We start from the raw sequence: 13,500 nt of genomic DNA, 5'->3' as shown, positions 1-13,500 counted from the left end.
CCAGCCTTGCTGCTCACCCCTCTGGAGTTTAATCAAGTCCTTTCTCCTTCCCAGCACCACCACCAACCACTCCAGGCTGCAATACACTGCATTCCCCAGACTCCGCTATGCTCGCATAGAGTGTAGAGTTTTGCCTTGCTGGCTGTGATCTCCACTGCATGTCTCATCGCTAGGATTATGTTGTAACTTGACTGTCTGTCCTGTGACCTGGACTCTTCTCCATCCCTCATGGTCTCACAAAGGCAGGTGCTTAATGAAAGGTTTTGGCTAAAGGATCAAAAAAGTGATGCATTCGAGCAAAGAGCTGGATCCTGCTACCATACAGCAATAACCAGGGAAAGTCCTCAGAGCTCACAGAACTCCATTCTCTCAGTAGGTTTTTTGTTTGTTTGTTTGTTTTCACACAAAGAACACTACATCTCTACAAAATGAGAACAGCCACCAAGAAACCTTACCCTTAATGTGTAATGTAATTAAAAAAAATTTTTTTTTAGAATTTGTTAATTATACATAAATAATTCCTGATCACTACTGTTTAATGAAAGAGAACAGTAGGGAAGAGGTTATTATTTAGGAATTTAAATAGGATTATTTTTTGGAAAAAAAATGAAAAATTGGAAGTGTGAGATATTGCAGAATTAGCATTCATTTATCATGCTATTCTACTTAGAATATTATATTAGATATACTATAGATATTTAGATATCATTATTATTATAGATATTCTAATAATATCTAATTGTTATCTAGATAATTTGGATCTAGGTAATAATTAGATATTCTTCAAATAGGAGGGAGGTTTTTTCTGTTATGGATTCAAATCTATCTCAATCAATTAAATGCTAATTACTGCCCAAAGGAGTGCCATAAAAATACCAAGAATTTTTAAAGTCTTCCTTAAGTTTATCGACACTTTCTTCTGCAGTCAATTTTTACTGCTGGGTTGACTTACCCACCCCTTTACCATAAAAAAAATTGAAAGGTGAATATTGTCATAAAATCTACATTTATATTATCAAAATTAATAAATCATAAAGATATAGTTACGTTTACGTTTTCCAGAATCACCAGCCATCTCTTCCACTAACCCAGTGTTTAAGGATTTTTGTGATTCAGTCAAATATTTTTGTTTTCAGAAAGAAATTATTTGGTTTAGTTGCTGCCATAACAATGCAATTTTGTGGCCAGATTTTCATGGGCCAAACTGCAAGTGTCTCAAGGGAAGGGACCATATTATTTTCACATTTACATGTGAAGCATCTGACACCCAACACAGCACAGAGTGCCTGGTTCCCACGTGATATTCTTAAAATGGGCAGAGAAAAATGAAAGCATAGTATTACATTTTAATGTGATAGCTCACTGCATGAAAATAATAGCACTATGACAACTCTGTTAGTGAAATTCTGTTTGAAGAACTGAAGACAATGAAATCATGGAGGAGCCGATGTTTCTCCCTTGGCAGGTGGATGGCAGTGGATAGGATCTTTGGATTTCAGATCTCACTAAGTTACCACTTAGGCCCAGCAGTATAGAAGTCCAGAGTGAAAAATGGAGAGGTCTATGGCGTATAAATTTGAAAGGAAGAGCTTAGAAGAAAATTGGAAAATACTGCTTACTTTTACAACAAAATCCTAAAATCCTCTCGGTCTCCTCCCACCACCACTGCTTAGCGGCCTCCTCCTCTCTGCAGCCCCTGTGGTCCCCAGAAGTGGCCTTGGAGTCTGCTTCATGTTCCCACACTGCCCTGCACGCACTGCAGGCATAGCATGAACAAAGACCGTTGTGTGTGTCTGGCAACACTGGCAGAGGGGACGAGCTGGATCCTGTTCATTCCTGTATCTCAAAGGTCTGACCCAGTGCCCGGTGTAGACCAGCTGAGTGAATGAATAAATGCACTATTTTGGGAGTAGTAAAAGATGTGAGAGTGAATAACAGAGTAGCGTTTATAACCAGTGGGGGCTTTGAGCCTGCCAATAGATGAACGCTGCTTTTGGGTTTAGCACTTAATAATTATTTTCAAACATACTTCCCTTTGGTAATAGCCAAGGTATATAAAGATTTCCTGCAAGAAATTTTAAAATGCAAAGATACCACTAGCAAGGTGAGCTGAGAACTTAGGCAATTCACAGAAGAGGAATTCTGAATAACAAATAAATGTGAATAAAAATTATTCTACCTCAACAATAATTTTTAAAAGCTGCAAAAAACAAAACAGCAAAATATAATTTTTGCAAGTTAGTTACCTGTTCCCAATAAAGACTGGTAAGAATTCAATGATTTGGATAGTCTCATACACTGTAGTGAAAACTTGCTCTATGTTTATACGTTCACATACATATATATGTGCACATGCATACCCCAGTTCATGCCCCTCCGCCCAAGAATTCCAATTCCAGGAGAGATGTGACTGAATATTTGTTTGCCTCTAGATGTTTATTTCAGTATTATGTGTCCCAGCAATATATTGGAAGCACCTAATAACAGAAGAATGGTTGAACTAATTCACCTACATAATGAACTACTATGCAGCCATTATTGTTTTTAGAAGTGTTAGAAGCTGCTCGAAAGGCAGTCAAAGGGGGGGAAAGCAATATGCAAAATTGAATACACAGTATGCTTCTGTACATGCAAAAGAAAAAAGGCTAGAAGCGGACTTCCCTGGTTGTCCAGTGGTTAAGAATCTGCCTGCCAATACAGGGGACACAAGTTTGAGCCCTGGTCTGGGAAGATCCCACTTGCCATAGGGCCACTAAGCCTTTGAGCCGCAACTCACCAAAGCCCACTCTCCCTGGAGCCTGTGCTCTGCAACTAGAGAAAGCCCGCACGCAGCAACAACGACCCAGTGCAGGCAAAAATGAATAAATAATTTTTTTCTAAGACTAGAATATATCATCCAGTAAAAGACAGTTGAATGTCTCTTGATTCAGAGATGGCATGCATTGCTCCCTTGTTTTTATCTTTTAATATTCTCTACTCTTTTACGATGAGAACAGGAAAAGGGGTTTCAAAGTCAGTCTCCTTTGAAGATTCACCATTTCGGAGCTAATATGTTTGATGTGAGATGATCCAAGAGTTGGGTCAAGAATTCATCCTGTCCAGATGCGGAATCTGGCCAGCAGCTCCACAGAAGACAGCATGACTGTCCTTAACATTGACCCCTTTAATGCAAGGTCACATAGGCACTGTCTTCATCTCTTTGTACTGGGGGTGGACTGGACTACACTTGTGTCTACCAGTGGCCAGTTCTTGAGACTGTAAGCCCTGTGCATCTCTGTCCCTACAGCAACCCCGACCTCCGGAGAACCGAGCCCGTCTTGGAGAGCCCCTTGCAGAGGACCAGCAGTGGCAGTTCTTCCAGCTCCAGCACCCCCAGCTCCCAGCCCAGCTCCCAGGGCGGCTCTCAGCCTGGGTCACAAGCAGGATCCAGCGAACGGACCCGGGTTCGAGGTAAAGCTTTCCCCCACCTTTCCAGGAGGTCTTCTCTGGACAAGGAATCAGATTACTTCCTGACTCTGTGACTCCTGGTCCTGGTGTGGCCACCACTGTGTGATGCCAAGAAGCCCCTTAACTCCACTCGGCTTCAGTCTCCTTAGGCCAGTGGGCCACCATCCCCAGTCACGTGTGTGACATCAGTGTGGACCCAATCCTTTCTAATTGCAGATACCAGAATTCTTCAGGGAGATCGCAGAATACTGGTCTCATTCGAAAATGTAGTCATCAGACAGCTCAATTTCCGTTTCTATTTGATTGCTTAGTTAGAGTTCCATGACCCACAAGTATCCTCTTCCCCTTGTGTCAACAGTGTTCAGAATACAAGGTATTTCCCAAACTAAACGTTAATAAAGGCTAATGTAGAATAAATATGCACTGGAGAGAAGATATAAAATCTTTGACTTTAAAAAATATACTTGACCCTTCTGGTTATTCCTATTAGTGAGGTAAAAATTAACCTCTCTGACCACTTAATTCAAGTCATCCTTCATTGTTTAGCTTTCAGTAATGAGGAAGCTTGTGAAAAACATTAATGTGTCCAGCTAATTACACGTGACAACCTATTGTTTCTAGCTAATCAAAATGTACTCCTTCTGCATAAACCTTCTTCAGAAGATAATTTTGCTTCCAAGTAATGAAGGCTGGGATTTTTTTAAGTGCAATTTGAAAACACTTAATACTCTGCCTGATGAAAAGCACCAGTTCTTTATTCTTTCTTAGCCTCTTCATTAGACACAATCATTCTTTACGTCCTAATTTTTTTTTTTTTAAGTAGACTCACTGTATGTCTGATTTGAAAAGGTGAATGTCAGACATACTGTGCTGTGTCCCTGAACTGGGGTGGGGACTGGCCTGCAGCTGCCTCTTCTTACAATCTTCTGACATCCATGACAACCCAGAACTGTGTAGGCTTCTGTTGCTTTGATCCAGATATAGACTTACTAACTTTAGAAAAGTGCCATTCTCTTACCTTTTTTTCTGTTCATATAAAATAAAATAATGTTTCATTAAAGCAAATGCTAAAGAAAATCCAAACTTAGGCATATCATTTTAATTCTCTGATCTGGTTCAGGTTTAATTCTTAACTTCTTCTCTTTGACCTCTAGTTTTTCTGGGTTAAAAGCTAGTGTGTCCTACCCTGCCGTGTCCCTACCCAGGAAAAACCACTTTGAAACCAAACCAAAGATTATCTCCTGCCTGAGATTGCTTCTTCTCTAACCTGTAAGCTCATAAATCAGAGAGATGCTCTTCACTCTGTAGCAGCCCTCCCCCAACCCTTGCTCTATTCCAGGGCACATCCCCTTTATCACCAAACTCTCCTTCCCTCCCTCACCTCATTCTTTCTTCCTTAAAGGACCCAGACAACTAGCTCATCCTCCCCCCGCCCATTTAAAAATCATTCCCCCAAGTAAAACAAGTTTCTTTTTTTTCCACAGCATTTCATCAAAAACACTTATCCTGATGGGTAAGTGGTAAAAGAAAAAAATCAAACATAGAATAACTCAGATGCTGGTTTAACATAATTGAGAATACGACTGTGAGAAATCAGACAGAATCCCAGCTCTGCCCATAATTTCGGTGTGACCTTGGGCTAGTTGTGTTATTTCTCTGTATTCAACTGTGAAATAGGAAACCAGTGCCACACCATTGGGTTACAGCAAGGATTCAGTGAGACAATTGACATCAAAAGGTGTTTAGCACTAGCCATGGCACGCCATTGGTACTCAGGAAATGTGGCGCTGGCTAGTTTTTCCTTTTTTTTTTTTTCAGTTTTTCCTATTGTTCCTAGTGACTTCCAGGTGACAAGCTTAAATGTGTATGGCTGATTTTGTTTGCCTGAATATTTACTGTTTTTTCACAGATGTGCTTGAGGATCTGTCTGAGTGAGTGAGGTGTCTGCTGAGTCACCCCGAGCATGACTCACCACAGAACTCCAGCCCCTTCTGATGGTCATTATCTTTCTTGGCCCTCTGTTCTTTCCTCTAGCCAACAGTAAGTCAGAAGGATCACCTGTGCTCCCCCATGAGCCCTCCAAGGTGAAACCGGAAGAATCCAGGGAAATTACCCGACCAAGTCGTCCAGCTGTGAGTGCTTTTTTCTCAAAAGAGTTTTGAGCTCGTTTCATTCACCAGAGAACCCACAGGTTCCAAGTAGTTGGGGATGTGCTCATGACTCAGAAACAAAAGTTGTTGAGTTTATTAAGAACAGGTGCTAGAAGCATCTGGAAGGAAGTCATACCTGATTAGGAAAGAACTGAACTGATTCAGGATTGCTCTCCTACCTTTGGATATTTTGCAGATCATTAGCACTATGTTTGGAGAAGGAAATGGCAACCCACTCCAGTATTCTTGCCTGGAGAATCCCAGGGACAGAGGAGCCTGGTGGGCTGCCGTCTATGGGATCACACAGAGTCGGACACGACTAAAGTGACTTCGCTGCAGCAGCAGCAGCACTATGTTAGAAAACAAAACAGGAAGAGAAATAACTCCTATTATTCCATGATTTCTACTCAGCAGCTTTGGCAAAGAGATGTTGAAACTAGCAGTTAAGAATATTTGGGCACTTTCTGTGGATTTCTCTTAAATATTCTGGCCTTTCCTCCACATTATTTTCCATATGAATTAATATTGCAACATTTCTGCTGCTCTAGGACTATATTGTCTGAACCAAAACTTGATAAGCATGATCTCATAGAGGACCTGACAACCTGAAATCTAGCTTCATTGCTGTAAAACATCAGACCCCAGAGATAGCCTTAAAGGAATAAAAAAGAGCTTGGAGGCTGAAATTTCAAAGTTGGAAATTAATTTGGGATGACTTACTATCCACTTGTTTTATCTGAATTTTTCAAGAGTCTTTTCTATGAAATGAATGTGAAGATATTTTGGGTTTTTTCCCTTTAAAAGTAAGGAAGTACAGTGAGGATAGCAATGAAGGGAATTGACACCGTTCTGGGTAGAGGTTCTCCTTTCCCTTTTTCCTTCATCAGCTGTGTACTAACCATTCCCGTTTTGTGTTTAACCTGCTGCCTTTCTTCTGGTCTTTTCCTCTCCCGTGGATTCTTCTGGATTGGGTTCCTCTTATCTCAGAGCTATAAGAAAGCTATAGATGAGGTTAGTATTATCTTTTCTTGGTCATGCTTTTACAAGATGTGAATATAAACTGACTTCCTGAGGTTGATATTCAGAAAGGTGGCCAATTGGATCTAAGTTTCAACTTCATTCCTTCAGAGTGATCTGCTGGGAGGAGAGTACCTCCCACAAAAGCCAGCCTGAGTGCCTCCGACACCGTTTAAACCTCCAGAGACCTTCCTCCTAAGCCAAAATGTCACTTTTCCAGTGTTCCAGTCTGGCTGAAGATATGCATTAGTGCTTTGATACCGGCAGTTTCTCATTCTAGTATCTTCCGGTAGCAAATCCTGAGCTCTTCACCTACACTCGCCTGCCTGGCTAGGGGATGGTGGTTTTACTAACAGAAAAAAAGAGACATCTTTTTCTAGGGCCGTCCAAATTTATAGAGTGTGATTTGTGAACAAGGAGTCACTGGATATCGTTAGATTAATTTTGTGGGACATTAACTACAGCATCAGCAGCAACATCACCTTTAGTTAATGAATCCTGACCAGTTAAGTAACTTTATTTCCTTATCAGTGGAGACATTTTTCCATTAGAAAAATATATGGTTTTGCCGATCTTAGGTAGCTTGCTAAGAAGGACGACTGCCTCACTGCCCTTTGTCAGACCTGCATGAATACAGCATAGTAGAGTTGTTTTGGAAGAGACAGGCCTTCTGCAAAGAGTCTAATTGCATGAAATATGAAGACTAGCATTATGGCTTTCAGGCTGAACTCTGCTGAGCACCATTTTTGTGAAATGACATGGAAAAAGCACTGGCTTTGGGGTCAACGAGCTGCATTCAAATTCTGGCTCCCGCAATAAGTAACTGGTGAGGCCTATCTCACAAACTCTCTGGGTCAGTTTCCTCATCTGTAGAGTGGGGATAAGAGCACCTGCCTTGCCTCACTCACAGGATTGTTTAGGTTCCCTCAAAATCATGTGTGTTCGAGAGCATTTTCTGAAATGCTATGTAAAGGCAAGGCCTGAGGCATGTGACTATTTTGGTGGGAAAAGCATGTTTCTATGTGTCTGATCTTTACCAAAAAGCCTCACTTTTTCAGAATTATGACCACCTTACCGTTCAGAGTGACTTAGAAAGAAAGTTTTCATAGTTAAAAGAATTATTGTTCACAAAAGAATGAGACTCCACATGTCCACAGTGTGTGGGTGCATTTATCAAAAGAAAAAAGGGAATTGTTTTGAATTGCTCTGTACTGCAGCCTTGCACCTCCTCTTCATGAGAGTGAGAAGGATAGGGATTATCACAGCTTTTATCAACCTTCTCCCACACAGTTCTGGTGCTCAGGCTACCAATAAAATAGTTGTGTGTGTACACAACTCAAGGTTTCCTCTTATGAGTCCAGAAATTGGCTTGGAGGTGGCTATCTTGAGAGAAAGGACTCTCATGGATTTCGTCTGGTTAACCCAGGCTATTTTGGGCTTTTAAAAATTGCTTTATTTATTCCAGGATACTCTAGCACATTGGGCAGAGATGAGAGGTAGGAAACAGGTATAAGTAATTGAGAGGATGTAAGCTGTGCACCAAAATCTTGGAGCAATAGATGATTGGGAAAAGCCCTCAGGGTGATTCTTATAACTCTATCCTTGACTACCGCTGATCCCAACCACTGAAAATATGGGATTCCTTGGTTCTACATCACCTGGTGGTCCTCAGCGAGGAATGACTATCCCCCAGCTGCCTTCCTCTTAGGAGATGTTTGCAAAGTCTAGAGTCAGTTTGGGGGCCTTCTCTGGTGTCTCAGCAGTAAAGAATCTGCCTGCCAGTGCAGGAGACATGGGTTAAATCCCTGAATCAGGAACATTCCCTGGAGGAGGAAATGGCAACCCACTCCAGTATTCTTGCCTGAAAAATCCCACAGACAGAAGAGCCTGGCGGACTACAGTACATGGGGTTGCAAAGAGTTGGACATAAATGAGTACGCACGAGAGTCAGTTTTGATTGTCACAAGTGGGACGTGGGAAGCAGTGCTATTGGCATGTTGTGTGTAGAGCAGAAAGATGCTGCTAAATATCTTACAATGCACAGGAAAATAACCTGCGATAGAGAATTATCCACTCCAAATGTGGTGCCACAGTGGAAAAAACTTGACTTAACTCTCTCTCCTGTCTTCATTCCTAAGTTTTGATATGGCTTCTCCAGTCTCCAGTGACTGCTGTGCCATTTAGATAACCCAAGATTGAAATGAGCAGTCTTAAGATGCCAAAGACATAATTGCTTCTTGTTGCTAAGTTAATGGTTTGAGTTCTCATAAAAGTCAGTCTGGGGGAGAGTCCATTCACTTGGCATTCCTTCCTAATGCAGTGTGAGATTGTGCAGAGTAGTCTGATTATTGAATACATCTTCCAAAATAAATATTCTTTTCACTTTAGCACAATTAAACAGATGTCATGAAGATTAGATACAAAAGCAAACACTGGCTTTACTAGCATTTTTTTTGTTAGTATTTAGAAATCTGATAATTGGCAGAGCGCATATATAGATTGGACAGAACTGGAACAATAACAGGTGGTCCAAACCTTTTTTTCCCCAGTTGAAAATACTGATGACAAGTGACTTCCCCAAGTCGTATCTTTACACTTCCTAAAAAGGAAATGAATTATTTTAAAATGTGAAGAAAAGACTGAGACTTCCCTGGTGGTCCAATCATTGAGAATCTGCCTTCCAGTGCAAGGGATGTGGGTTTTATCCCTGGGAACTAAGATCCCACATGCCTCAGGGCAACAAAGAGCCTGCATGCTCTAATGAGGAGTCAGCACAGCCAAAAATAAAAATAAGTAAATTTTAAAGAAAAGACCAACTTTAAAATTTTTAACTGTTATTTTAATTGTTTAAAAAATTGAACTGATTTTCATAAGCTATATTGTTTTTAAAAAGATAACTAGAAGAGCACCTTTTAAAGCAGAGTATGCATAATTGTCAGATTAAGTAAACTTTTTTGAAAGAAAAATTATACCAAGTTGATTCTAAAAAGTGTTGTATAAAAGAAACATTTGGGTAAGAGCCCCTTAACTATCTGTTACTCTGTAGCCAGAAAACTTACCATTTTGCCATATTTCTTTTAAAGTTACATATTCTCAAATATTTTCATGGTAAATAGCACCCTTTTTCTCTTTTTTTAATACTTTTTAGCTCCAGGCTTGTGACAGTCAAGCAATAAATTACCACAAAAACTCATTACATGGAGAAAATGGGTATTGTCAGAAAATAAAACGTATGAAAATGGATCTGAACCCAATGATGTCAATTTTAGATCATGTTTTGTTTCCTATAACTTTACTATTGTAAGTTTCCCCAGGATAGATGAATAAGGAACAAATCTTCAACTAAACATATAGACTATGGACAATGGAAGATTAAATTTTTTTTTGGCTGGAGTTTCGAGTTACCCTTTATTGTTACCTTGGGATTTTTATATATGTCTCACCCACCTGTTACCAATTAAGCTTAAAAGGAAATTGCAATCATTTGTACTGCTTCAGGAAAGATAACTTTTTAACAACACAGAAACCAAAAAGAAAAAAAACTTCTAATTAAAAGTGAAATTATAAAGTGTGTCAGAGCTTTAAAGTGTTCCCAAATACAGTGTTTGGAGAAACTTAGGTCATTTTAACAATTGAGAGTTTCTTTAAATCAGTGAGCTTTGGACAAGCTAAATATTTCTAAATAGTTTTCATTTTTTAAAATCTTAATTGTCTTGTTTTGAAATGTCAGCAATAAGGAAAACTAACCCATGGGGAAAATGAATTATTAATTTAAATAAATAAAAGTTAATATTATTATATTTTATTCAAAATTATTGACATTAGAAATAAACTCTTTTAAACCATATTCTCTCTTTGTTATAATAAAAAATTTTAAATTTTAATTTAAGTACACTTAAGTACATTTTAAGTACATGTAAGTACAATTTAAGTAATTTAAGTACATTTTAAATACTAGATATAGTCTTTGATGAGACATAACATGGTCCTAAGATAGAGAACAAAAAATACAAAATAAATTTATCTAATTTTTTATTATTTTATTGGTATAGAGGATTATAATGTCCTTTTTCATTAATTACCTTAACAAATATCTAAACTGTATTTCTCAATGTGCTCAAGGGTATAATACCCTTCATCTCTCTTCAATTTGGTAAAGGTAAACATTGGCAATTATTAAAAGGAAATAAGAGGTTAAAAGCTGAAATCTGAATATTAGCTTTTTGAATTTTGGCTCATTGCCAAAGAAACCAATAATAAATTTGCATAAAATTCTATGCTGTAATTTTTCTCCTCATTAATGGTATACACTATATTCAAACATCTTTTGAGTCCTTTTAATCAATTTTGTTTTCATTTTCATGGATGGGATAAATATATCCACTGAGAGTGAGGCCATGGCTATGTGCATGTGTGTAAAAGCCCAGTGAGCATGTTTGTGTGGAAAATGCACAATTTGAATTTTCAGAAGCTTCCCTTTTCCAAGGGCTTCCATTCAAGTGACTACAGAACAAATATTGAAGTTGTCATTGCTGTCCCTTTGATTTTTATGAAATTAGAAATAAATTGTTCACTTAACTTCCTAAATTTTAACCATGAAAAACCTGAACCATCTTCTGCCCTTAGTCTTAACCAATATATCAATGCCTGACATATAGGCATGAGTAAAGAAACAGGATGATCTGTTGTCTTCTCAAAATAAAATTATAATTTAGTTACACATATTTATCACAGTGTTTCTTCTAACCTATTAGGATAGATCATCAGATGTTATTTACATCATCTGTATTACTCTGACCTTACATCAGACAAATTGGACAAATACATTTTTGGATTAAAATAAAGAGAGAATATGGCCTTAAGAAAACTGTGGGATTTAGTATCTTCAAATGAGTTTCTTTCTCCCTAATCCCCTGTCTCTCACTGAATGCTCTGATTCCCACATGGGTCACTAATATAGGGAGAAATGGTAAGACTGATGTCAAATTGCTTTTTCTTCATGTGCATGCTGTGTGCCAAGAGCAGTTTAATCCGTGCGAATAGAGCGACCTTGCTTTTGCAGAACTGCTTCCCTCTGCATTGCTCTGAAAGCATGTAAATTAAAAGGTAGTCAGATCTTCAGCACACTGCCTGCCATGTGCCTGGTGACTAAATACCACCTCATCACATCCATAAGGCTAAAGGTTTCATCACACTCATGGAAAACTGAAACTTTGCCTCTTCTTTTTGGTGTTTGCACCTTCATTTCTGTATTCTTTGCCAGGGTTTCTGCCAGTTGACTGCAGTTTAAAACAAAAGACACTGAAACACCTATCATTCTAGAAAAGAATTCTTTTTCTGTTTGTTTTTGTTTTTTATTTTGTTGTTTCTCTTGATTAACTCAGCTCTGTGGCTATCACTTTCAGTGGCACTGGGCTTTGGGGTGGGCCATTTTTTGACACGGTGCCTCGGCTCTCCAGGGAATGATGATGCACCCAATGAGTCATTTAGTAGCTGGAACCTTGGGAATTGCTCTGTTCTGTGACTGATGCTAGATTTTGGTACAGTAGCAATCATAATGAGGAAGAGGCCATGATGGTGGCTTGGGCAGTGATCCCGATATACTGGGAAATTATTTCTAATCTTGTGTATTTTCCCATTAACTCTGAGGGTGGGTGACCAACTTCACCTTCCCAAAAGATGAACCCAAAGTCTGTATATATGTGTACACACACAGCCCACATACACATATATACATGTGCAGATTCAGAACCCAGCAGTCTCAGTCTAGTGAAGCAATTAGTTGTAAACAAAGTTTAAATTTATTTCATCTTTCTTTTCTAGTTTCTCCACGCTGCAAACATCGTTTTCTTGGTTTCATGCAGTAACTATGTTTGTAATGGTTCTATAGAGAGCTTTTTTTTTTTTTTTTTTTTTACTTTTTTTTTCTTGTTGCTTAAGCTGGAGACTTGCTAAGAGATAGTGTTTTGCTCATATCTATGTCATATCTGCTGGACAAACTTTTCTTTTGTAGGATCTGACGGCGTTGGCCAAAGAATTAAGAGAACTTCGGATTGAAGAAACAAACCGCCCACTGAAGAAGGTGACAGATTACTCCTCCTCCAGTGAGGAGTCAGAAAGCAGTGATGAAGAGGAGGAAGATGGAGAGAGTGAGACCCAGGACGGGACGGTGGCTGTCAGCGACATACCCAGACTGATGTAAGAGACCTGCTTTTTCATTGTAGGCCAGGAGGAGTTAGGTTTCCAAAACAAGAAGACAAGAAATGTGAAATATGGGTCTCTGGCAGGATCGGTTGACTTTGGGGATTCACATACTTTTTAGAGCATCATTCTACATTCCCCCCTTCTCCCTAGATACAGTAACTTAGAATATGTAGTGTTTCAAGGATTGCATATACTTTATCTAGGCTGTTGTGAGGCTGACTGTCCCTTGGGTGATGTCCCTGTTGGTTCTTGTCATCTCAGGACAAGTGATATTGATAGTCAGACCCTAAAACTGAAGAGCGAAATTATAGGCAATAACATTTCGAGGTTAACATTGATAACGTGAGTCGTATATTTCACCATCACCACCACCACAAAGGTGGGTGGAATGCAGGAGACAGCATGGGTTAGCATCCCAGCAAAAGCCTACAGTGAAACCTCTGAGAGTTTGACTTAAATACACCCCTGTTAGGATTCTCTACTTCATCTTCTCCATTGTCTCTTTTATGTGATCCTTTTTGCTGTCTGACTTCACCACATACACTCCTTTTTTAGATATTTATAGCTACCTAGCTTTCCCTTAGTATTTGCAGTCTTTCCTTCTTCTCTTTTCTTTTTTTAGTGAAGAGGGGCTCCCTCTTTCTCACTGGACTGGATCCTTTTACAAAAGAACCTCTCCTCT

The 13,500-nt window shown here is 39.2% G+C and overlaps 1 protein-coding gene across 8 annotated transcripts in view; it reads left to right on the top strand.

Annotated features, from left to right (window-relative positions):
* Nucleotides 1–13,500, top strand: part of TNIK (TRAF2 and NCK interacting kinase) — a 393,297-nt gene that overhangs the window by 339,582 nt on the left and 40,215 nt on the right. For 5 of the 8 annotated variants that reach the window (XM_043874417.1, XM_043874424.1, XM_043874420.1 and 2 more), the window contains 4 exons: nucleotides 3,287–3,450; nucleotides 5,482–5,579; nucleotides 6,585–6,608; nucleotides 12,628–12,812. In XM_043874417.1, the coding sequence (XP_043730352.1) occupies nucleotides 3,287–3,450; nucleotides 5,482–5,579; nucleotides 6,585–6,608; nucleotides 12,628–12,812 (471 nt within the window). The remainder of the gene's footprint in view (nucleotides 1–3,286; nucleotides 3,451–5,481; nucleotides 5,580–6,584; nucleotides 6,609–12,627; nucleotides 12,813–13,500) is intronic. The other 3 variants (XM_043874418.1, XM_043874425.1, XM_043874421.1) reach the window with 1 other exon arrangement.

This window comes from Cervus elaphus, chromosome 19 (genome assembly GCF_910594005.1).
Source record: "Cervus elaphus chromosome 19, mCerEla1.1, whole genome shotgun sequence".
In the NCBI taxonomy this organism is placed as follows: domain Eukaryota; kingdom Metazoa; phylum Chordata; class Mammalia; order Artiodactyla; family Cervidae; genus Cervus; species Cervus elaphus.
The sequence above is the reverse complement of the archived record's forward strand: the minus strand, read 5'-3'. Positions and strand labels throughout refer to the sequence as shown.